This window comes from Akanthomyces muscarius, chromosome 5, assembly GCF_028009165.1.
Source record: "Akanthomyces muscarius strain Ve6 chromosome 5, whole genome shotgun sequence".
Classification (NCBI taxonomy): Eukaryota; Fungi; Ascomycota; class Sordariomycetes; order Hypocreales; family Cordycipitaceae; genus Akanthomyces; species Akanthomyces muscarius.
This window is the reverse complement of record NC_079245.1, coordinates 3,834,462-3,859,000: the sequence shown is the minus strand read 5'-3', so window position 1 is coordinate 3,859,000 and position 24,539 is coordinate 3,834,462. Positions and strand designations below refer to the sequence as shown.

The 24,539-nt window shown below is 52.2% G+C and overlaps 5 protein-coding genes across 5 annotated transcripts; 1 reads left to right on the top strand and 4 right to left on the bottom strand.

Moving 5' to 3' along the window:
• Window positions 1-1,611: 1,611 nt before the first annotated feature.
• On the bottom strand, window positions 1,612-3,579 carry LMH87_010618 (uncharacterized protein; the record flags this gene model as incomplete). Its single annotated transcript, XM_056197802.1, has 8 exons — window positions 1,612-1,638; window positions 1,689-1,698; window positions 1,756-1,877; window positions 1,945-1,955; window positions 2,008-2,155; window positions 2,252-2,590; window positions 2,650-3,157; window positions 3,242-3,579. The coding sequence occupies 8 exons, from the start codon at window positions 3,577-3,579 to the stop codon at window positions 1,612-1,614; spliced, it is 1,503 nt and encodes a 500-aa protein (XP_056054815.1).
• Window positions 3,580-4,591: 1,012 nt separating this feature from the next.
• Window positions 4,592-7,039, bottom strand: LMH87_010617 (uncharacterized protein; the record flags this gene model as incomplete). Its single annotated transcript, XM_056197801.1, has 3 exons — window positions 4,592-4,678; window positions 4,738-6,341; window positions 6,391-7,039. The coding sequence occupies 3 exons, from the start codon at window positions 7,037-7,039 to the stop codon at window positions 4,592-4,594; spliced, it is 2,340 nt and encodes a 779-aa protein (XP_056054814.1).
• Window positions 7,040-8,704: 1,665 nt separating this feature from the next.
• Window positions 8,705-16,613, bottom strand: LMH87_010616 (uncharacterized protein; the record flags this gene model as incomplete). Its single annotated transcript, XM_056197800.1, has 6 exons — window positions 8,705-11,490; window positions 11,548-14,901; window positions 14,964-15,004; window positions 15,058-15,182; window positions 15,262-15,368; window positions 16,580-16,613. The coding sequence occupies 6 exons, from the start codon at window positions 16,611-16,613 to the stop codon at window positions 8,705-8,707; spliced, it is 6,447 nt and encodes a 2,148-aa protein (XP_056054813.1).
• A 4,994-nt stretch (window positions 16,614-21,607) lies between these two features.
• On the bottom strand, window positions 21,608-22,186 carry LMH87_010615 (uncharacterized protein; the record flags this gene model as incomplete). The annotated part of the gene is made up of 2 exons (XM_056197799.1): window positions 21,608-21,815; window positions 22,119-22,186. The coding sequence occupies 2 exons, from the start codon at window positions 22,184-22,186 to the stop codon at window positions 21,608-21,610; spliced, it is 276 nt and encodes a 91-aa protein (XP_056054812.1).
• Window positions 22,187-22,631: 445 nt separating this feature from the next.
• Window positions 22,632-24,390, top strand: LMH87_010614 (uncharacterized protein; the record flags this gene model as incomplete). The annotated part of the gene is made up of 4 exons (XM_056197798.1): window positions 22,632-22,656; window positions 22,756-23,385; window positions 23,441-23,849; window positions 23,904-24,390. 4 exons carry the CDS (start codon window positions 22,632-22,634, stop codon window positions 24,388-24,390), a joined length of 1,551 nt encoding a protein of 516 aa, XP_056054811.1.
• Between the last annotated feature and the right edge of the window lie 149 nt (window positions 24,391-24,539).

The following is a 24,539-nucleotide window of genomic DNA, read 5'->3' as shown; positions in this document are numbered from 1 at the left end:
CTTTAAGTTATACTATTTAGGCTTTTTAAATAGTAATAGTACTAACTTAGCTATTTAATTACTTTTAGATCTTCCTTTATACTAACTAAGTATTATAAGTATTACTTTTAGGTATAATAAAGTTATTAAGAAGTTATTTTAATTAATACCTATTAGAAGGTATTATAATATTAAGATTAATAGTTTTTTAAGCCTTTTTTAGTATTATAGGTATAACTACTAATACCTTAATAAGTAATAAATAGCTTATTAATAGCTTTACCTTATTAACTAGCTATATTCTAAAACTAAACTAGCCTATAAGGATATTATTTTTTATAATTCCTTATTTTCTAGCTACTATATAATACTTAAGAAAAATTCTCTTTCTAATTAGTAAAAAATTATAGTTATTAGAGTACTTTAAAAGCTTAATATAATAGAATCTCTTTATAAGGCTAAAAATAGCTATATTAAAAGGCTAGAGGATATAAGAGCTATAATAAGGTAGGAAAAGAAAAATAATATTATTAAAATAATATTCTTTAAAGAATTTAATTATATAATAACTATTATAGCTATTAATAATAAGAAGTTAGTATTTATTACCTTCTAGTTTTATCTAAGATAGAAAGATATCTCTAAACTAATTAAGTATAATCTTATTATTTATTTAGCTTTAAAAAGATACCTAAAAGTGTTAATTCTAATATTTTTAAAGCTTTAAGGGAAACTATTATTATTAAATAGTCTAGCCTTTAAAAATAATAAGTAGCTTAAATAGCCTACTAGTAGCTAAGATATACTTTATAATTATACTCTAAAAGTGTTATCTAGATTATTTCTTTATTATAAATTTCTTTATTAATAATCCTAATATTAGGCTATTCTTATAGACCCTTATTATAAGCCCTATTTTATCTATATTATACTAATTTTCTTACTAAATTTACTTAATAGTTAGTATCTTAAAGATAATAAAGAATTTCTAAATAGTGTTAGTTAAGACACTATTTATATATTAAAAATTAAGCCTTTTACCTTTTAATATCTTTACTTTTAGGTTTTAAAGTAAAAAGCTATCTAACTAGTTCTTCCTAAGAGGTCTTATATTACTATTCTAGAAAGCAACTTACTAGGTAAGTTACCTAACCTACTTATATAAAGAAGGGTTACTAGTAATATCTTATATTAGGATCTATCTAATAAGATGTTTTTTTTAAGTACTAAAAAGGCGTTATAATAACTTTAAAGCCTATTTTTATAGTACCTAGCTGTTTAATTAAGCCTATAGTGTTAACTAGGGCACTATCCACTTCTTTGCCGCTTACTAGCCACTTATACTACTAAAAATGTCCTAAATTATATTTTAAAGCTATTATTTAATATATTAACTTATAATAGATATAATAATAAAATTTAAGGTAATAATAATAATTATAGATAGAGAAAACGCGTGACTAGTAATGAAGGTTTACTAGTGCTGGGGCAGGCGCGATGTGACCCGTATCTGGGGGTGACCTGAAAGTGGGTGGCCGACGTTAGCACATAAAAAACCAGCAATCACTCAGTTAGGCTAAGGTACTACTATATGCGGCTAAGATAACTCTCCTAAAGTAGTTGACCCATCTCTTATTTCACTTCAAGTAGGTCAAACTCCTTTTACAAATTAGCTGCTCATAAATGACCTGTAGATTATTATTACCTACATGTAAAATTCTTTAAAAACGTCGCCTCAACTTAATAAACATATTGCCTACAATAGGCCTAACTGACGGCCAGTTACGATCTGTCCTCGGAATAGGTGTTGTCCGTGGGTTGCCCTGCTTATCACAGAGATCAAAGTCAAAATAAGCCATAAGAGTGACTATAAGCATAGCCATTTCCAGTTTAGCAAACTAACGCCACATAGTTAGCGTTTTGTTCAACAAGCAAAGATCAACAATTGCGAGGATTGCAACCTACTCTCATGCCCACTAGTTCTGGTTAGCAAAATGGTTCGCAAAAGGTGGTGGTAGAATCACTTACGGCATGGGTGAAGACCAGCTCCCCATCCGAGATATGCATTATCTACTTTCTTATCCTCTTCACGACCTGGGAGGTAGCGTCCCGGATCAAATTCTGTAGGATCTGTGTAAATTTCGGGATTCATGTGTGTGTAGTCAATAAGATAAACCTGTAGAAACATTCGTATCAGCGAGCGCTACACTATTCCATACAAAGCAAGTAAAACACTGATATTAACGAGCAAAGAGAGGGAGAGACGTCATACCGCGAAGGTGTTGCTTGGAATCACGTAACCCGATCCAGTAATATCAATATCCTTGCCGCTGACATTTTTTCGTATCATCGAGCCGCAAATGTTGAGGCGAATGGATTCACGCAAGACTAAATCGACAGTCGGGAAATCGTTATCCCAATCATGTGCGGTCAACCGCGGTATAATATCCGCTGGAGTGTCGCCAGGTCCATGGCGGTACTTGTCCAGACTGGCGTCGACTTCAGCCTGTACAAGTTGACGCCACTTTTCGTTTTGAGCGAGGTAAATGGGGATCCATGCTGCGTTGATGCCGGAGTTGACCACTCCAGCAAACAGTGCACCGATAATGAACTGAAAAATTGACAAACAGTGTTAGTATCGTTGACACATAAAACGGCTTCCCAGCTCACCACAGAGATCTGCAGGTCTGTGTCGCCTGCATCCATCATAAGCTGCATCGCATCGTTGCCGGGTTGGTCCTGTTCCCTTCTCTTCTTTATTATTCGCTGGAACATCCAGTGCATGCGCGCACCGCCCCAGAGCTTCCTGAGTTTGACTGGAGTGGGCAGCCAAGGAAACATGACCTCGATAGCACCAGTAGCATCGAGATCGGTGAACATTGCCAATGATTTTTTGAGGAGCTTGGGGTCGGCGGCGATATCATTGCATCCTACCGTGCGATGCGTCAGCTGGAAGATGAGTTTGTACATGGTGTCGAACGGGTCCATGGGCTTTGAAGTGTCGAATGCGTCAAAGGTGGCGATGGTGTCGCCGACGAGGTTTTCGAGGCAGGCATGGAGTCGCGGCTTCGCCAAGAAACGCTTGAATAGGATCGAGAATCTTTCTGTGGTCTGCTTTGTTTCGTCTTCGTCGCCCACATGTCTGACGTCTGGAGCACCGGCAAAGAGCGCGGCATAGCTACAGGGAAAGAAGGATATAAGTGTTAGCGTTATAATCCCGTAAGTGTAGCGTCGCGAAGGTCTCGCGCGTTGCACACCTTACCCAGCAGCAAAGTCCAATGCTCGGTGAGAGAAAAAAATCTTCTTGTCTGTGTCGCGAGAGACGGCGACGACGCGGTGCGGGCCGTAGTAGAAGCTGAACAGACCTTTCGGTGCCCAGGCTTTGCCAGCTCGTAGAAAATCTGCTCTGGCGCGAAAGAAATTCACGGAACCGAGAATGGGCAGCCCTTTGTGGATACGCGGCGCATTGGCAGGAATCGTGGGGCGAGACATGACTTGAACTGCCGTATAGATGGCTATGGCGATGAGCCCGATCAAGAGACTCAGCTGCCACTTCTCAGCTAAGGCCGAGGCGAGCTGAGCGGTGGATAGGACTTCCATTTCGGTCAATGTGATGATGTCTAAACAACAACGTCTTCCTCTAATTACACAGACAATGACGAAGAGAACGACTGGGGGAGCTATGGGAGGCGCCTCCCCACGCTAAGTGGTTCGGAAGCATCTCATCCCGAGATCATGCTGGCGGGACTGGGTATGATGGGCAGGTTTTAATCCCAGGCACTCCAGGGTGTAACTACTCCGCACAGCACCTGTATTACTTCATAGCGCTAATCCTACAATGCAGCGTACGATAGATCTTGCAGCCCACTGGCCCTACTGGTAGAGCGCTGTAATGTAGGCACGATTTTGGAAAATCTAGGTCAAGCTATACCACGTTAGGGAGTGATCTGTAGACTCTCCCCACAAATTGCGTGGGGGATTGGACAGTCTACTGATTACGGATAGTACCCAGAAGAACGGGACATGCGAGGACTGAGCTGAATTCTGCAACACCTTCCGAGTGAGCTGAATGAGCCATGGAAGAGGCCCGGATCTGCAGCACGGAATGACGGGGTGGCATACATGTGACTATGACATGGGATGCAAGTGGGAGGACTCAGTGAATTGTTGGGCCAAGACGCAATGAAGATGCCCGAGCGTAGGCTGAAAGCGAGCGAAGACGAGAAGATGATGTGTCATGATACATGATGAAGCCTCTTGTAAGTCATATTCAGAATCAAACTACTACTTTTTTGATACCATAATTTTCTCTGGGAAGACAGAAGAACGACTCAAAGAACTCCCAAACCGTTTCTGGGAAGAAACAGGGAATAATTACGAAGTTAAATGTCTCATACAAGAGTCAAATCGTTGTCTAAATTAGCCGAGATGCGTCACGTCTGGCAGGAGACAAATGCAATGCCTGACAAGTGCTCTCTGCAGCCAGCGTGAAAAAATAGACACAAATTGAGCAGCTTATGTAGTTGGTCCTCACTCATTTTCCTCTTTCAATTTTGCAGCCTGCAATAGGAATTGTTACATTGTTTACAGCATGACTTAACGCCATTCAACCTCATCGGAGCTCATCGTAGATCATGTGATATTCTGGCACGCCAGCATCGGGGTGGTGATTGCGCATCTTATCAAATGCCTTGCGGTACTATTTAGTCAAAAGTTAGTAACAACCTAGTATGACGGTCTGTAAAGAGCAAATCGCACCTGGATGATGAAGTTGGCAAGTAGAGCCACAATTAGCGCGACGCTGATGATAATCGGCCCAACCATGTTATCAAAGTCTTTCCCGCTGCGTTCAATAATCATGCTACGCCGCACGCGTAACATGGCATAGCCCCAGGCTCCGGCAAAAACGGCGATGCCCGTGTACACGACACCAAATACGGCAGCGGTGGTGTTTTCGCCGGCCGCCGTGTAGAGAGCGAGGGCCAGAGCACCCTGCAAGATGCAAATGTGCTGCCACTTCAAAAACGTACGCTCGTTGGCCAGCCACACTTTCGGCTCGACCTTGAGCTCGCCAGCATTTTTGATCCACTCGGTCGGCTCGACAACGCCCTCCGGCAGCTGCTGGAAGCGCTGCGCACGCTTAGCCTTGGCATACTTGGAGAGGGAGAGGGCAGGGAGAACAGAGGAGAGTGTGCCGTAACCGCCCTTGCTTTGGCCATTTTGATGGGTTGAGGAGGAGCCGCTGCCTTCGCCCTCTTCCTCGGGCTGGGCTGGGACAACGCTGCTTCGGTGTGTAAGCGACTTGGCCTGCTGGTCGCGGGACTCGGCGGCCATACGATCGGCGAGGTACGATTTTCCGACGGACGAACTCTTGGCGGCCTTGTAGGAGGACGGGAGGGTACCAATGAGGCTTCCAACGGCCATAGCATCGTCGGCACGCTGGGCTCGGCGCTGCTCCTCGGCTTCAAATGCAAGTTGGGGGTCCTTGCGGATGTCCGTCTCCAGATCGCTAAGCCAGAAGGGCAGAGCATTGACGTGGTCTTCAAAGAGAGAGGCCACGCCGTGGACAAACTTAGAGAAGCGCGGCACCGGGTGGATGAGGTGAGAGGACAGCAGGTCCTCAACCCAGACCGGACGTTTGCGGTTGGCGTGCTCACGGAGCTTAATCTCGAGGACTGCGAAGGGGAATTTGGAGACTTCGCTTTGGTTGATGTTGCGGAAGGGATATGTCATGTTGCTATCGTCAATGTCGGTGCGATGCCAATCGCTAGGGTTGCGGCAGGGACGCTCAGCGTCGAGGGTGTCTTCGCGGATAAAAGCGAGATCTGTGTCGATGGAAATTCGGATGCGATCATCGGCGGGTTTCTGAAAGGCGGTACGTAGGTAGTTGGCGCGAATGACTGGCGCCAGCTTCTGTTTCTGCTGAAAGCTCTGAATGTTGTCGACAAGTTTCTTGTACTCGGCAACAGTCTCGGCAGACTGGCCTTGGCGCTCCATCTTAGCGGTGGTCTTTTCCATAGAGTACTCGCCCGCGAGAAAAGGGGTGACATATTTGTCCTTAATGGTGAACTTTGACTCGTGGCTCTCGCCTGTGCCGTCGGCGACCTTTTGCTCGACGAAAATGTCAGGCTTTGAACTGAGTTGACCGTACCAGCGCAGACGCAGCGACTCGGCACCCTTGCTGCTCCTGTCGACCTTTTTGTTGTAAAGCTCGAACGACTTGTTGTCGAAGTAAAGAGAGGTCACTGTGGGCGATTCGCTGCCGTCAAACTCCTTGGAGGTCTGCTGGCTGTAGACGAGGGCGGGGAGATGGCGGAGGATGAGGGTGCGGACTTCGAGTAGGTTGTCGGGATGAATCCAAACTATATTGTATTAGCACCGAGTTTTCAATTCTGGTTCGACATGACGTACATTTGTGAGCTGTGTAGCGCTCGCCATTGAGAGTCTCGCCTTGGGTTTCGAGGTCAATGGGCAGTGCAGGGTCATCTTCGAGCTGTTGGCGGATGGCGTAGTACATGATTGAGAGCTTGTTGAGGAGAGCCGAGTAGCCCTGCTCAGAGTTGAAGGGACGCTGGGCAAGACTGTGTTGCATCATGGGGCGGACCTTGTATCGGTCACCGCGCTTGCGGTCGTGTTTCTTGACAATCTTGAGGAAACCGGTGTAGTTTATGGAGCTGTACTTTTTGAGCTCCTTGACCTGATCCATGATGCTGTCGAGCTCGGTCTCGAGCTCTTCAAAGCTGGCCTTAGTGGTATCGTTGACGACTGGGTGCGCGGAGTCGTCCGCGGGCGCGGGCGGCGCAAGCTTTTTGAGCTTGGCAAAGGCGGCATCGGCACGGTCCTTGAGGAGAGATACCTGCTCTTCCTGGAACTTGGCAACCTTGTCCAGCTCGACGTTGAAAATCTCCTCGCAGAAGCGGTTCTCATCCTCTTCAGTCCAGATTTCGTTGTCGTCGTCAAATTTGTCTTCGCGGAGGAGGGTTTTGAGCTTGTTGTAATCGATGTACTTGTCCTTCCATGGCCCGTTGATGGACTCCCGCAGAGTCTTGCCGAAGCGCATGGCGGATGGTGTGCCGAGGAGTCTTGTTATGAAGCGCGATACTGTATTTCGTCAATCGATCGTGACCAGCTGCGGGCGTGTGACTCGTGGCCGTCGTGTACGTGCGAAGCGGCCGTTGAGCAAGCGGGTGGCTAGTGTTTGGCGTCGGATCAAGAACGGAATGGAGCGATTGACACAAGTTCTGGAATCGAAACTAGATGAATACAAAGATGGAGGAGCAGAGTTCACCGGGCAGCCCAGGATATGAGTATTGGGACAGCGACGGGGAAAAACTGCGGCAGGCTACAAACCCCACCACGGTGTATGCAAGCCGTGAGGATATCCTGGACGCTGCTGGTGTTGGACTAGTCAAGAGCAAGAGGATCCCAGCGCGGTGGGTCCTGAGCTTGGGCGCATTGGCCTATCAACGCGCTGCAGCCAGCACGTGCTGCATTCGGTAAGAGGCATCCCTGCGATATCGACGCCACAGTGGTTTGGGCGGCCACTCTGAAGCCGCCAGATGCCACTAAGCAGCCACTAGGTAGGTATGCGTACTGGTACCAGCGTGCCAGTACACTGGAGGTGCAAGCACACGGAAGTTTCTGCAGCACAAAAGCCTCCCAGAGACGCCGCTCAAATAAATAGGAGTCACGACTCACTGCTTCTTTTGCCTATTTATTCTACCCAGTCCTCTTACTCCTTTTCTGATTACTTACTATCTTTTTCATTTTTTCCTCATTATTCTTATTATTCTTATTTTGCCTATTTTCCTATCTTTCTAATTTGCCTGGACAGCCACCCCCCCCCCCCCCCCCCCCCCCCTAAACCCCACAGCACTCTTAGTAGGCAGGTAGATAGGTATCTACGGAGTACAGTATGCCCTCGGCTAGTGCCGTTCCCTCGCCCTTCTCGCTGAAAGCAACCAAACCCTACAGGTGGCGTCGAACTCGCAGCACGTGGTCCGATAGTTAGGTAGGTAGGAAATGGGAGTGATGGTTATATCCTGGACACTGTTGGAATTCATCAGAAAGAATAACAAGAAATACCGACATTGATCGACTCTCACATGTGATACAATTGAATCATGATGAATGCTGGAGACCGGCAGACAGTCGTACCATTCCCGCATCAGAATGTTGCAGCTACTCAGTACACGCGCATTGCCCATCAGCTTACTCCGTACGTATTGATTTTTTTTAGGTTTGCATCAGGCAGTAGCTGTAGCTTCTGAATTGGCTTCTCATCAAGTGCGTAAAACTGCCCTTTCAGACTGCTTCATCTCAATCTGCCCCCGGTAGCCTTCAGCTTCACAACATGGATGAGTATTTCAGGATTATGATTTGTAGAGTTCCTCCATGACTTGCTGCCGTTGCATATTTCCTTCTGCTGGTCCATGCCACCACTGCTACTACACTCATTGCAAACTTCAATTTGTATCATCTGGATTTTTATACTGTTGCTCACAAGCAAATTCTTTTTTAAGTTTAAATCATTCAAATTCAGAACTATCATGCTGCATCAAAACATGTTATCCCCAGGTGCAATCTTCACATATGAGCGAAGAAAATGGTGTTGTAAACTTTTGCGGGTATCAAGCAAGCTAGCCCATCTGATTTTCTTATATTTGCTCGTTTTGTTTTGTTGATTTTTGTTATATTCGTTGTTCATTTTCTCAGGTCTTCAATCTCAGGCTGCAGCCTTGGCTGTCGCAACACGGCCCAGAATCTCCGTAGCCTTGCGCTTGACCAAACCACCCGTCACAGGCAGGTTAGTGTTCTGCTCGAGGAACAAGTCAACCTCGCGCGCTGCCATACGACCCTCGTTGATGCCCCAGACAATCAATGACTGTCCGCGGCGCGCATCGCCCGCAGCAAACACGCCATCCAGGTTGGTGCAGTACTTGCCAGGGGGTGTCTTGACATTCTTGCGCGCATCCTTCTCAACCTCCTCGCCCAGAACACGGGCCTCGGGGCCAAGGAAACCCATGGCCAGCAGCACCAGATCCGCAGGGAAGAACTGCTGTGAGCCATCCACCTTCTTCATGTCCCAGCCTCCACTCGGGCTCTTGGTCCACTCAACGCGGATCGTGTTGATGCCCTTGACCTTGCCGCTGCCATCGTCCTCAAATGACTCCGACATAATGCAGTACTCGCGCGGATCCTTGCCTGTGTGCTGGCGCACCTCGGTGTGGCCGTAGTCGACGCGGTAGATTCGCGGCCACTGCGGCCAAGGGTTGTCGTGTGCGCGCTCGTCGGGCGGCTGCGGCAACAGCTCAAAGTTGGTCACTGACTTGGCGCCGTGGCGCACCGACGTGCCGATGCAGTCGTTGCCCGTGTCGCCGCCACCGATGACAACAACATGCTTGTCCTTGGCCGAGATGTATGAGTTGTCAGCCAACTCCGAGTCGAGTAGCGACTTGGTATTCTTGTGCAGGAACTCCATGGCATAGTGGATGCCCTCGAGTTCGCGGCCCTTGATGGGCAGGTCGCGCGCGACAGTGGCGCCAGTGGCGATGACGACGGCATCATTGTTGGCACGGAGGCTCGCCAGGCTTGGATGGCCGTCCTCGCCCACGGCGACACCCGTCTTGAAAATGACACCCTCGTCGGCCATGAAGTCGGTGCGGCGCTTTACAATGCGCTTGTCTAGCTTCATGTTGGGAATGCCGTACATGAGGAGACCGCCGAGGCGGTCGGCGCGCTCGTACACGGTGACGAGATGGCCGGCGCGGTTGAGCTGGTCGGCAGCGGCGAGACCGGCGGGGCCAGAGCCGATGATGGCTACCTTCTTGCCGGTGCGCACCTCAGGGATACGGGGCACCATCCAACCCTTTTCGAAGCCGCGATCAATGATAGCACACTCGATGGACTTGATGCCGACAGGGTCCTCATTGATGCCGAGAACGCAGGCACCCTCACAGGGCGCCGGGCAGACACGGCCGGTGAACTCAGGGAAGTTGTTGGTCATGAGCAGGCGGTTGAGGGCATCCTTCCACTGATTCTGGAAGACAAGCTCGTTCCACTTGGGGATGATGTTGGAGATGGGGCAGCCCGTCTCCGACTGGCAGAACGGTACACCGCAGTCCATGCAGCGTGCGGACTGATACTTCAGTTCGTCCTCATTGAGACGCGAGCTTATCTCGGCCCAGTCCTTCGTCCGCGCGGATGCTGCGCGGTACTTTTCGGTGCGGCGAGAGTACTTCATGAAGCCACGAGTCTTGTCCAGTACCAGTGCTCGCTTCTTCTCGACGGCATTGTCGCCGATGGCCTCCTCAAGATCCTGCAATTTGGCTGCCTTCTCCCCCTCCTTCTTGGGGTGCGAGGGGACGCCGGCAACGGCGGGCAGGTTGTACTCGGCACGCTTTGCCTCCTTGGCCTTGGCCGCCTCTTCCTCGAGAACGCGCTTGTAGTCCACAGGGAGGACCTTGATGAAGCGGGGTAGCGCGCGATTGAAGTCGACGAGGATACGAGCGGCGAGCTCGGAGCCTGTGTAGTGGTGGTGGTCCTCAATAAGGCCACGGATATAGGCAATCTCCGTAGGGTCCTCGAGAGGACCAGCTTCCACCATCTCGGTGTTGAGCTTGCCCAAGAAGTCGCGGTTCTTGTCAAGAATGTAGGCAATACCGCCAGACATGCCTGCGGCAAAGTTGCGACCGGTGCTGCCGAGAATAAGCACACGACCGCCAGTCATGTACTCGCAGCCGTGGTCACCAACGCCTTCAACGACAGCGGTGGCACCCGAGTTACGGACGGCGAAACGCTCGGCGGCAACACCACGGAAGAAGCAAGTACCAGCGGTAGCACCGTACAAACAAACATTGCCGATGAGGATATTCTCCTCCGCCTTGAACTGGGCAGAGCGAGGCGGATAGATCATTAGCCGACCACCAGACAAGCCCTTACCGACATAATCGTTGGCGTCACCCTCCAGCTCCAGCGTAACACCCGGGGCAAGGAACGCACCGAAGGACTGACCAGCAGAGCCCTTGATGTTGACATGGACAGTGTCCATGGGCAGTCCAGCTTCGCCGTACCGCTTCGAGATCTGGTAAGACAGGGAAGTGCCCATGGCACGGTCTGTGTTGACAATATCGCACTCAATGCGGGAGGGCAGACCCTTGTCCAGGGTCAGCTCGGCCTCGGAGATGAGTTTGTTGTCCAGGCGGACGTAGAGCTTGTGGTCCTGTTTGCGGACATTGAAAGTGGCCACGCCGGGACGCAGCTGGTGAGCGGGCGTCAGGAGCAGGGAAAGGTCAATGTTGGCTGTCTTGTTGGTGCGTAGGTCGTCGCGCATCTTGAGAACCTCGACGTGGCCCACCATCTCGTTAATGGTTCGGAAGCCAAGCTGAGCCATAATAGCACGAAGCTCATTGGCCAGATAATAAAAGAAGTTTATGACATGCTCAGGAGTACCTTGAAACTTGGCGCGGAGCTCGGGGTCTTGGGTGGCGATGCCGACAGGGCACGTATTCACTACGAAAAGGTTAGCAAAGTCATTCAAATGCATTTAGGGGTAAAGGGCCGACGAACGGTGGCATTTTCGCATCATGATGCATCCCATGGCGATAAGAGGAGCTGTGGCGAAACCCCATTCCTCCGCTCCGAGCAGACAGGCGATGGCGATATCACGGCCAGTTCGTAGTTGACCGTCGGTTTGCACTACAACGCGACCGCGGAGATCGTTTAGAACAAGCGTCTGATGAGTTTCTGCCAGACCCAGCTCCCAGGGAAGACCGGCATACTTAATTCCAGTCCAGCGCGAAGCACCGGTACCGCCATCGTGGCCGGAGATGAGAATGTGGTCGGCCTTGGCCTTCGCGACACCGGAAGCAACAATACCGACACCAACCTCAGATACGAGCTTGACAGAAACGCGCGAGCGAGGGCTGGAGCACTTGAGATCGTAAATAAGCTGCTTCAAGTCCTCAATCGAGTAAATGTCGTGGTGCGGCGGCGGCGAGATGAGGCCCACACCCGGAGTGGAGTGACGGGTCCGGGCAATCGACTTGGATACCTTGTGGCCGGGCAGCTCGCCACCCTCGCCGGGCTTGGCTCCCTGCGCCATCTTAATCTGCAATTCGTCGGAATCGGCAAGATATGCAGATGTGACACCAAAACGACCGGATGCAACCTGCTTGATGGCGGAGCGCATCGTGTCGCCGTTGGGCATGCGTTCGGAGCGCTCCGGGTCTTCTCCACCTTCACCGGTGTTGGACTTGCCGCCGAGACGGTTCATGGCGACGGCGAGAGTGGAATGCGACTCCATCGAGATGGAGCCATAGGACATGGCACCCGTGCAAAAGCGGCGCACGATATCGGTCCAGGGCTCGACCTGATCAATAGGCACAGGCGTGCGGTCCTCAAACTTAAAGTCCAATAGACCGCGGAGGGTGCAGTTCTTGATTTGCTCGTACTCGGAGCGCGAGTAGGCCTCGTAGGACTTGTCGTTCTTGGTACGCACGGCGTCCTGGATATTGGCAATCGACGTCGGGTCGTTGACATGTGCCTCGCCGCCGTCGCGCCAGTGGTATTCGCCCGACTCGGGGAGCGCCTTGATGTCGACAGTGTAGCGCGAGGGGAAGCCGCGCTCATGGAAGCGGAACGCGTCCTCGGCAAGGAGGTCAAAGGTGAGGCCCTGGATACGGGAAGCAGTACCGCGGAAGCAGCGCTCAACTATAGTCTCATCTAGACCAAGGGCCTCGAAAATCTGAGCACCCTTGTAAGAGGCAAGCGTAGAAATACCCATCTTGCTCATGACCTTGAGAATGCCACCGTCACAGGAGTGCTTGTAGTTGTGGATCAAGGTCTCGTCGGACAGCTTCTTCTTGATCAGGTTCTCGCGATTGAGCTTGAGGATGCACTCCATGGCGAGATACGGGTTGATAGCGTCAGCACCGTATCCGAGCAGAACGCACATGTGATGAACCTCGCGGGCCTCGGCCGTCTCGACAACGAGAGCAGCCATGGAACGCCACTTGTTGCTGACAAGGTGGTGGTGAAGCATGCCGGAAGCGAGGAGCGCCGAGACCGGAACGCGGTCCTTGGAGGTGTTGCGGTCAGAGAGGACAATGATACGGTCGTGTGCCTCGATGGCAGCAGTAGCTTCGTTGCAGATATGATCCAGGTGCTTAATGTAGCCCTGAACACCCTCGGACTTGGGGAAGGTCAGGTCAATGGTGCGGACAGTCCACTCGGAGTGGATAGTGGACAACTTGTTGAGTGCGTTGAACTCGGGAATGGAGAGGATAGGGCTGGGCAGTAGCAGACGGCCGCACTGCGAGGCATCCATCTCGAGTAGGTTGCCTTGAGGGCCGACGTAACACTCAAGAGACATGACAATGGACTCACGAATGGGATCGATGGGCGGGTTCGTGACCTGGGCGAAAAGCTGACGGAAGTAGTCGTAGAGTAGACGCGGCGACTGCGTCAAGCACGCGAGAGGCGCATCGTTGCCCATAGAGCCAAGGGCTTCCTTCTCGTCCGCCGCCATGGGGGCGAGCAGCAGGGAGACCTGTTCGTGGGTATAGCCAAAGGAAAGTAGCATGGGGTCCTCCTGGAGTAGCGTCTCGTTGGGCTTGGCCGCGAGGTCCATCTTGGGCTCGAGATTCTCCAGCACCTTGGGCATGGTGATCAACTCCTTGTCGAGCCAGGCGCGGAAGTCCTGGCGGCTGGCAACGGCTTCCTTGAGCTCCTTGTCGTCAATAATGCGGCCAGCCTGTGTGTCGACGAGCAGCATGCGGCCGGGCTGCAGACGGCCCTTTTGAATAACGCTCTCCGGCTCGACGGGGATGGTGCCGACCTCGGACGCGCAGATGATGCGGTCGTCGTCCATAACGTAGAAGCGGCACGGACGCAGACCGTTGCGGTCAAGGTTGGCGCCGCAGTAGCGGCCATCGGCAAAGGTGAAGAGCGCGGGACCGTCCCAAGGCTCCATCTGGCACGCTGCCCACTCGTAAAAGGCGGCCTTCTTGGGATCCATGTGCTCGTTGCCCTGCCAAGCCTCGGGGACCATAAGCATGACAGCTTCCGGCAGGGACAGGACGCCGTTGATGGTGAGCAGCTCGAGGACATTGTCAAAGGCGGCCGAGTCGGAGCCACCGTCCTCGACGACAGGGTACAGCTGCTCAAGCTCCTCCTTGAAGACGTCGGATTGCATAACGCCCTCGCGGGCGCGCATCCAGTTCTTGTTGCCGCGGAGTGTGTTGATCTCTCCATTGTGCGCGGCCCAGCGCAGCGGCTGAGCGCGGTCCCACGAGGGAAAAGTGTTCGTGGAGAAACGCGAGTGGACGAGGGCGAAGTGCGCCTCGTAGTCGGCGTTGACGAGGTCGTGGTAGTACGAGTAGACCTGGACGGGGGCCAGCTGACCCTTGTAGACAATGTTCTTGTTGGAAAGGGACGAGATGTAGAACCAGTTGTGCAGGCCGATGGTGTGGGTGGCACGCTTGCGGAGAACAAACAGCTGGCGCTCGAAGCGGCGCTCGTCAAAGGTCGCCGGGTCCGTATTCTCGGGCTCGACGCCAGGACCGTATGCCGAGGTGAGAACGACAAAGGGCTGGGCAATGATAGGCTCGCGCGACTTGGCCGCGGGGCCGAGCAAGGTTGAGTCAACGGGCGGGCGTCGCCAGCCGAGGACGCGCAGGCCCAGGGACTCGGCAACCTCTTCCAGCTGCCGCTTGGACTCGCCAAATGTCTCCTCGTCGGGCTTGAAGAAAAGGTTGCCGACGGCGTACTGGCCCTGGGGAGGCAGCTTGATATTTTCCTCTTTTTCAAAATTTTTTATGAAGAAGCGGTGGGGGATCGAGGTCATGACACCGGCACCGTCGCCGTCTCTGGCGTCGGAGCCGACCGCTCCTCGATGGGTCATGTTGCAGAGCAAGTTTCGTGCTGTTGATGTTATTAGTGGTCGGGCTTGACGATGCCGGTGGGTTGTAGTGAGAGTTGCTTACCATCGCTGACAATCTTATGGCTAGCCTTGCCCTTGATGTGGCTATCGAAATTTAGCATGTTGAGATCGGTTCATCAGTGCATTTGGAAACTCACCAGGCAAAACCGACACCGCAGGCATCCTTTTCCAAGGACGGGTCATAGAGACCCTGCTTCACCGGCAGAGCACCAGCCCACGAACCATTGTTCTCGGTCTGGTACTCAAACGGGTGGTATTGTTCCTGTTCGGCTTCAATATGGGTTTGTCGGTCGTCGAAATCGTCTAGCAGACCCATGCTAGGCGAGCCTTCGCAGAATGACGAGATGAGGTCGGCAGTGGTGGCGAGAGCGCTCCGGTCGTGGGAGCGTATAAGAGTTGCCTAGGCCGTTGTGAGTTGAGTTGGGCAGCTGAAAGGCTGCGTTGGTATCTGGGTGAAATGTGTCAGTAGTGTGCGTAAAGGACAAGGTGAGTAAAAAAAGACGAAAAACATGAAAGACAAAAAGAGAGACTGGAATTCCGGAACGGGCGCGGTTTTGGACTGGGGGACAAGGTTTGCGCCGACGCCGAAGGGCCACTGGTGCTGGCATTGCAAGCCAACAGAGGAGGCCAAAAGCTTAAGCTCGGTAGAGTGGCTGACAGGATGGTCGCTCCAGGTACTTGATGCGCTGTAGCCGCCAGAAGAACAACGGCCAGTACGCCAAAGGCCACTGAAAGACCGCCGAAAGGCTGCTCACTGATGGACCACCGAAAGACCAGTGGCGCCACCTGGTTAGACTTTTGCGGAGACAAGTAGACAGGCAGCCACCAGCAGTTCTCGCCGGTAGCGGATCAGGGCCGAGGCTGTGGTGGGGAGCTGGCCTCTTTTTCTTGTCTGCAGCAGGGGACCGGCGTGGTGTTTTTTTTTTTTTTTTTGGCGTTTCTTTGTCGTGCTGATTTTATGAGGCTTCTGGTTGGTCTTTGTATTATTTGTCCCCAGCGCAATTGATGGGCGGGCACTAAACCCCGCTGCAAGACGGCTCATGCCCGCCTGTGCTGCCCCTCCGCTGCCCCTCTTCGGGAGACGCCAGCGCTGAAGCCGCCGAAACCAACCAGTCCCCCGCTGCAGCTGTGGCCTTCACCCTGTCGTGCAGCCGCTCGCCATTCCAGATGCTCCCATGTCCTTGGGCTCGGTCTGGCGTTTCAGAATGCAACAGCGGCCAAGGCTGGTTTTTTCTTTAGCGTTTGCGCACTGCGACATGCTGCTGGCTTTCTTCAACTCAGGACGCGGCCTCTGTCGGGCATTCTCGCCGACCAATGCCCGTGGCTGGTCGGCGTCGCTGCCAAAAGGCAACAACACTTGTCGTCGCAAGGTATTCGCGTGGCCCCCGGTTTGAACCATGTAACTGCTGCTTTCGAGCGTCGGGCTGCTTTTGTCGGGCGAATGTCACAGATCAGTAGCACAAGCCGGGGCCGGAACCCGGTCGCTGCGCTTCTCCCAACTAGGCATGCGACGTCATTGCCTCGACGAGAGAGAGTCCATATGCAATCAATGGCGGCGGCAGTTCCAAAGCAAACGGGGCGCCAAAGAAGAATAAAAATCCGAAATCCCCGAGCCGTAAACAAAAACAAGACAAAACACAGCGACAGGTAGCAACTCACATGATATCGGGGTCTGTCGTGGTAGATCTCTCATAAACGCTATGCAATCTGAGCGGCAAGCTGCAGAGTAATCAATTGGGAATTCCGGCCAGGGAAAAAAAGAAGGAGAAAGGCAAGAGATGACAAGAGGAAGCAGGCCAAGACGAAGGGGGGTATGGGCAGAGCGTTCGGTATTAATACGGGACGCCTACCGGCTATGGGATGGGGGATGGGGAGATGGATGGGCAACTCCGGAGTCGCTCAGTCTAAAATGGTGTCTCTACGGCATTCCCAAAACACCACATCTGTGGCAGGTAACATGGAGCTCTCGCCGCGACGCCACCTCCGGTACGCAGCTGTCGAGCATGGAGAGGCTAGCCACATGGCGGCGGGCAAGCACATGGAATATTGCCCGGCTAGACACCATCCAGAAACCCTCGCCACGGCCCACCGAGACGAGAGCATGCTGCAAATGGCTGGCCTCTTACTCGCTCGCCAACACGCTACGCTAGGCAAGACGACGCTACGGATGAGACGACGCAACCTTTTTTTTTTCCCTGAGCGCGTCCTGTTTGGTGTCTCTCCCTCAGTCTTTCGACTCTCTCTAAGCCCCCCGGAAGGATAGCCCGCAGGGGTGGGTAGCATGCTTATCTGCGACACACCGCATTGGTGGGGGGAGTCCAGAGTACTAAGCTGCTACAGGCGAATAGTGGACGAGGCTCTTCGAGTAGCTCTCCCTCCCTGAGTCCCTACAGACACAAGGGCATTACTAGTCCAGCGCCATCTTGCAGCCCGGCCGGACGCATCTCCAGGCGCTGCTCTCCGCTTCTGGTGGTGGGCTTTCCGAAGCACATGTCAGACAATTTTATGCCTGCCTGTCCTTGTGCAGCAGAACTGGGTGCTTGGGTGCTAAGAAATTACTGGCTGGTCAGCCAAGACAAGGGTCAAAGTGAGGCGACTTTTGGACCATAACCAAATGAACCACCTCCACACGACCTTTTCCCGCATTGCCCTACAAAGCTACTCCGATTTACGGAGAGTTCTACGCTGGTTCTTCCGCGGTTCATGATTCTCGCCAAGCCAGCAGAGCCTCGCCTGTGCCAAAGCGTAATAGCTGACTGTGATGATGAGCATGGCTTCTCTTACCAGTCCTGAACTGGGTTTTCTGCATTATTCTGTTCGTCTCCTCGGAAAATGCACTGCAAACCCCGACTTGGGAGGTGGACCATCTCTATGTATCACCACCATCTCGCCAACCTCGCGGCATCCAGACACGCTACTGTGCTCTTCCCGAAAGTTTCCCGGAAGATGCGCACCCCTCCTTGGGCGAAAGGCAGCTGGCGTGAAATATATTCATTGACCCCGCCCCCTCTTCATTCAGGCTGTGCTGTCATTATCGCCTTTTTGCCTCTGCCTTGTCGCTGGATGAAGACGTCAGCGGGCAACAACCCCCGGCTCGATCTGTGTGCAGTCTCTGCAGCCGTGCAGCGAGTGGCTGCTTTTGGCAACTTGGGAGGTGTGCTTATTGCAGTCGCGCTCGAATCCACTGCACTCTACTCCGTACGTCCACGGGCAATCGCAAACCCAATGAATATCAATGTAGCCTCCTCACTTAACTTCATGTTAGAAGTCTTTTTGTTGCACGGAGTAACTAAACAGCTGCACCGCGTATTACCTCTACAGTTCTCCCTTCTCCCCAGCTGTGCTGTGTACCTCGGGGCTCATCGGCAACAACGTCTTGCATGTACCATAGCCTTTCAGCCCCCGTGCCTCCTTCTTCCGGCCCTGCATGCACGGTCATTTGGCGTCATATTCTATTTACCGAGCCATTACGAAAATGAACAAGCCCATGCCTGCATCCAGACATCCCTGTGCTGGCCGGCCCTACCCCACAGGGGCCCTGAAGCGACGGGGCTTGGTTACAGTAAATCTCATCTCCAATCTGGCGCCAGTACGTCATGGCTGCAGCTCCTGCCAATCAGCATCCTGCTATTTTCAAACTTGCTTGGGAGCCTGGTCAGTGATGGTCCCAAAATCGACGCAGGTGGGCAGAGGCTGAAGCTTGTGACAGTTACCAGTTTAACTTGACAGCACAGGGGGCAACCGCAAGAATACGTATACATACCGGTCGCTATTCATTTTGTGAATTGAAGAGGTAAGTTGCGCATAGGACAGCTTCTATGTTCATACAGGTTAAAATCTGCCAGCCACTGAGCGGAGAACGCCAAAAGGCCCGACAGCTGCTGCATCTCGGAGCGGCAGCTAATTTCCAAAAGCAACCCCGCCGGTTGCGCGACTTTTCCTCAGCTCCGGCTCGTGCTACGTTGTCTCTTTATTGGTAGTGTCCCATTCTGAGCAGTCAAGCAGGTCGCAGGCGAAGAAAAAGTTGAAATGGCGGCGGCGCTGATAAGTACACATGGGCGTCGCCCCCGTTTCGCCCAAGGACGAACTATCAGTGCCTCAGCTGGCCAATCACGCGCCTGGACGCTAGGGATGCTCTTATCTCGGACCAAACCCATTGCGCCGGGCCATCGCTAGGATCTTCAGGCTAAGCCTGCACCGGCTGCCGGGGGTGTGCTTGCGACACCTCTCCAGCGTTTCCGAGCACTGAAAAAGTCATGCGGTTCCTACACAAACAGCTTTATCTTGCCTGCAAAATTATTTCTTTGGTAGTGGTAACAACTTGTTGTTACTAGATATTCAAGTAGCGAACGTACAGCCCGCTTGATCATGAATGGTTGCGCCGACAAGTCTATTGCCGAGGTACTAAAATGTGATTGACAGGGATGTCACCCAGATCAGCGCAGTCTCTCCGTATTCCAGCAGTCCAGTCAGAAAAAAAAGAGGATAGTTCGCTGCAGCCAGAACCACACGTCTCTTCATCCGCCGTTGTCTGATAGATAAGACATGCGCCTAGCGTCTACCGACATCGGGGGGGGGGGGTGTTATGGCCAAAAACAGCCTGGCCCAGTACGTCGACTGTGAGCCGGGCCAGTCCGGGTTTTTTTCAACAATTCTAGGGCCAGCCATATTCGAGGAATGGGTTGCCGCCCGGGTCCCTTTTTTCCCCGCATGGCTTGTCAACTGGTTGAATTGCCATTACAAAGCCATGTTACACTCCATTTGATGGGCGGTCTCACAGGGGCTCTCGAAGACTCCCACTGCTTGAAGGATTGGCCGCGGCTGTAGTGGCGAGGTTACGGGCTTTCCGCATTCGCCCGACGCGGTGTAAGCGGTGCCAAACCCGAATATTTCTGAACACGCGCAAAATTGAACGATCCATAGTTGGGATTGCGGTGTGGCCGCCCGAAAGGCCCGACAAGCGTGTTCCAACTTTGTCCTCGCCGAAGTGCCCGTGTTGCACCTACTTCGTAGTATAGTCGCGCCAGGCTCGATATGGTCACTGTACTTGCCAAAATGTTGGCTGAAGCACCCCAAGTCGACCGCGCCTGGTAAAGCTACTGCCCGATCATTCTCTTTAATGCAACTGGTACCAAGATGGATGGATACCTTGTGGCGTCTATTGTGCAGTATGCGCATCACGCGCACGGAAGCGTTCTTGGGACCGCTCAGAGGTAGGCGAATGCACCACTGTTGTGCCGTAACCTTATCTGCGCGCTTGTGGTTCAGATTGCATCTCGATAGCATGATTGCCATTCTGTTTCTGCTTCTAGAAATTCTCCTATCTAAGCGTTGCTGCCGAGTCCCGAATTTTCGGGACAGCCTTTATCGATGGTCGGTGTTGTGATACGCGATAAGGCGTATCTAGGATGCAGAAAGGGCACCTGCGCATTTTGGCCAAGTATCCTCTCAGTCGAAGAGGTGCTCTATGCCCATTTATTCCTTCCTTTGTAGACTCCCAAAGTCTCGTTACTCTATAATATTATCATTACCTAGATAGTGTGAAGGGCTCGGGCAGATGCATCCTGGACGCTCCAAAAAAGGCCGGCAAGGTGTACATGCACTAGAAGCACAAAATCTCGGGCGGCACGGCAATGCCGGCTCTATTTGTCGGCAGCAGAAAGCGAAAGCAACCAAGGATTTCCAGCTGCGACTATATCTGGAACAATAACCAATCATCTGCATGGCAGAATTGGACAGAGTGCGTCTGGATAACTTCACGCGAAAGATCAAGGAGAGCCGCAGCAAGGGCCAGCGTCTTGTCAGTCAAATGGCGGTACTTGTGCAGCGGAAACCAGTTCAATTGAACAGCCTAGCTCAATCGGACTCTTCTGTGGTCTACCGGCGGAAAGTGAGTTTTGATTGCGATGCCGACAAGTTCTCGCCGCAGCATGGAGTGTGGCGGAAGCGAATGGTGGGAGAATATGCCTGCGTTGTAGAAGAAACCCCATATTGAGCGACTCATGGTCGGTCTGTCATTGGAATACCCCATTACAGGATCTTGAACTCATTGTTTAAGGAATAGGTCAATTGTAACTTCGTAAATAAGCTATTGTTGTACCTGGATCTGAGAAACGACTGGTCTGCCGCGGCTGGTCTACCGCAGCTTTATCTAATTTTCCATACCTGCTACCTTTTCTTGCCGTTTAAAGAGATAACATTTCCGAGGTGACTTTCACATATTTGTAGACACAGTTTGACTACTACTACTTTCTTTCTCTGCTACTCACTACTAACCGCCATGGGCAACCGAAGTGCGAGGGTGCACGGGCTCGTATTATTGATCTCGTTCAATAGCTATTCCCAAAACAGACAGAAGCTGCATAGTAACGAAACACAGGGCCTCCTCTCAGTTTAATACGTCCAGCGCTATCTACAGATCGTTGTACACTTCATCGTTGCTTCGCGGACAAAGTTCTTACACTCCAGCTTGTCCTTGCCGCACTGCACAAACGCGCCCTTCTTGAATTGTGTGCTCTGACCAAAGCAGCTCCCCTAGGGACACTTGGCAATGGCCGCCTCCAGGTTGGCAATTTACTTCAGCTTGTTCATATCGTACACGCTCGAGAATGAAACTTCGCCCGCGCCGCACTTGTCCGGGCAGTTGGCGCACTGCGCAAATTTGGCTGGCACTTTGTTGTTGGTGCTTCAGCAGATGATATCACTACACTTGAGCGCTTTGTTCTTGTCTGCGTTCCCCTTGACCGTCTCCTCCCTGTAGAAGTCGCAATTCTTGGCGCTCTCAAAGCACACCTTGGGCAGTCCCGACTTGAACTGGTACGTCAAGTCGCCGCACAGCGCCCGTAGACTCTTCTCCACGCAGTATCCAGCGCTATTGGCACAGACCTTGTCGCCCCTGCCATCGTTAGTATTGCTGATATAAACCGGTGCCAGCTGTGTGCCGCAAAGGATCTTGGCAAAGGCGTTCCTCGCTCTGTCGCCACAAATTGCCTTGTCTACTTTTTTAGCGGGATGTTACATAGTTATATGATGTAGTCCCTGGTCCCTGTATTCCTTGCTCTCCAGAGTCGCCCCATCTCATTGCTCAAGGTCGTCCGTCACAATATTTCCTCTCTCCTTTACGCCGCTACAACCTTTTCGCTCTCCCGTGTTTGAAACAGCCGCATAATCCCGCTCTCTGTTCTAGGCAATGACGTACATCGGATCGACATGGTCGGCCCCAAGACAATTGTTGCCTCTTGTCTCTTTCGCTCTGACTGCATACATTTCTCTGTTGAGTCAGTACGGAGTACGGATAATCTGTACCTTTCTTTTTGCGTCGTGAATTTTTCTTTTCCTGAGATTGAAGCTGTCGCGCCAGAGGTGACAACGGGACCAGAAGACTGAGGCGGTTCTGCAAGATCAACTAGGCTATCAGCGCTACAGGCACTAGACACTCCGGTCTTCCGCCCCAGCTTTGCCCAGAATGGCAGTAGAATGATTGGTGCCCCGCACTCTTGGCGCATCAGCCAGACAGCCCTGCCTTTCCAGCTTTTGACCTTTTACACATCGTCAAAGCAGGTTGTCGAGGCCAAAGACGAGTCGACAAACGCGCCTCTCCATATAACAAACCAGCAGCTTGCGAAGCCCTACGTGGCCGCCCGTCTCGCCGTGGCATGTCGTAACGAGCTGGATCCATTCCAGACATCGGAGCTCCGCTGTCGCGCCCAACATGTCGCTTGCCAAGAGAAATAATGGTAAGTGCATCCGCACAATGGCCAGGCTCCGGCACGACTATCCGGCGCATCATCTGGACTGTCGGTGAAAGTCAACCAACTAACAGCCTCTGGACCCAGGTTGCCTCGAATGTCGGACGCGCCGCGTCATTTGCGACAAGGCCGAGCCCGAGTGCTTCAAGTGTCGGAAAAAGGGCATCAAGTGCTCTGGTCAGGGCATCGAATGCCGCTTCAGCCCGTACATGCGCAAAAAGTCTGGCGCCGCCAAAATGAAGGGCAGCACGACGGCTGTGACCTCAGGCGAGAGCTCCGTCCACCCCGCCGCTGCCAGCGCCAGCGCTTCCGAACCGAGCGCATCCACCGATGGGACAGCCACGCCGGCCCAAACAACGTATTCGAAGCAATATCTTTGGGTAGAGCCGGAACTCATACCGGGGCACAACCCGAAAGACGTGCCAATTGCGGCGCTCGTCGTACCCAAGATGGAAGAGGACCCCGCTTCGAGCGCGCTGGCCGATACGCCAGCACATTGGTCATCAGCATCGCCCTCTTCATCTACAAGCTCGCAGTCGGACGAGACGCAAGATCCAGGTGTGAAGGGGAAACACAGAATTTCGCCCATCATCAAGCCAAAATCGGAAGACGGCTTAGTGGTGCGCAGGTCGTCGGTTAAGCGGGCGCCCTGGACATATGGCCCAGACACTACGATTCAGAGCGTATCCTCAGACTCGAGATTCTTCTTTGATCATTGTATGTTGCACCTTCTGTTGCCAATTCTTCTAACACTAATGAACGCGTATCGCAGTCTCCAATTTCATAGCGTCAAAAATGGTTGTGCTCGACTTCCACGACAACGCATACCGGCAGATGGTTCTACCCCTCGCGGCTCAGAACCCCATGGTTTCACAGGCCGTCGGTGTAGTCTCGGCATTCCACCTCTCCCAAGTGGTTCCATCGCTTCGAATGAAAGCAGAGGTCGGTCAGCAGCGGGTGCTGTCCAGGCTACGGCGTTCTGCACTCGACCCCAACCCGGATTCATTCTTCAAGCACTCTAACTGGGTGACCATTCTCGTGCTTTTGGTGGGAGATACCATCACCGGCTCGAAAAATTACGTTTATCTTCTCGACTTATTATTACAGCTATCGCGAGCAGCATTGTCCGACAAGTCCCTTCCTGACAACATCAAGCAATTTGTCAAAGAACAAACACAAATGTACATGTTGGATTTATTCATCCTTCCCATCGTCGAGGCTAACACTCACTTCAGGTTTGAGCTATTTGGATCTCCGCTCTCCAGCCCACAAAAGGGACTGGACATGATGCGTCGACGATCCGCGGACTATCTTTCATTCATGTCGTACTGTCCTTCAACTCCAGAGCAGCAAGTCACCGTCAATATAATGACGGAAGTCATGCAGCAGGCTTGCGAAATCTTTGAAAATAGAGCTTCAAAGACGACGACACCCGAATCATCCATCGCCTCGGTTGAACGGGTGCGCCAGACAGTCATTGACATGGATCCGGAGGCGGACGGCAGCCATGCCCTCGTGTGGCCGTTTTTCATTGCTGCGGCTGAGAGCACGCTACCAGAACACCGCGAGTTCTTTGCTGGCCGCTTAAAACAGCTATTCTCGAATACACGCTTTGGCAGCATCCCGGTGGCGCTTGACACGCTCAAGTACATATGGAGCAAAAGCGACACCACGAGCTGGACTGACATTGTTACAAGTGAACGGCAGGTTTTGATTATGTAAATAGTTCTTTTGGGGGTTGGAGCGACCGGTGTACTTTTAATTGACCCTGGGTTTGGTTTGGAATACCACATGATTTAGTGTCTCGGGAATGTACAAATATATAGGAAGACCTTGTCTACTTCTATCATGTAATCAACTGGCAGTCGCAG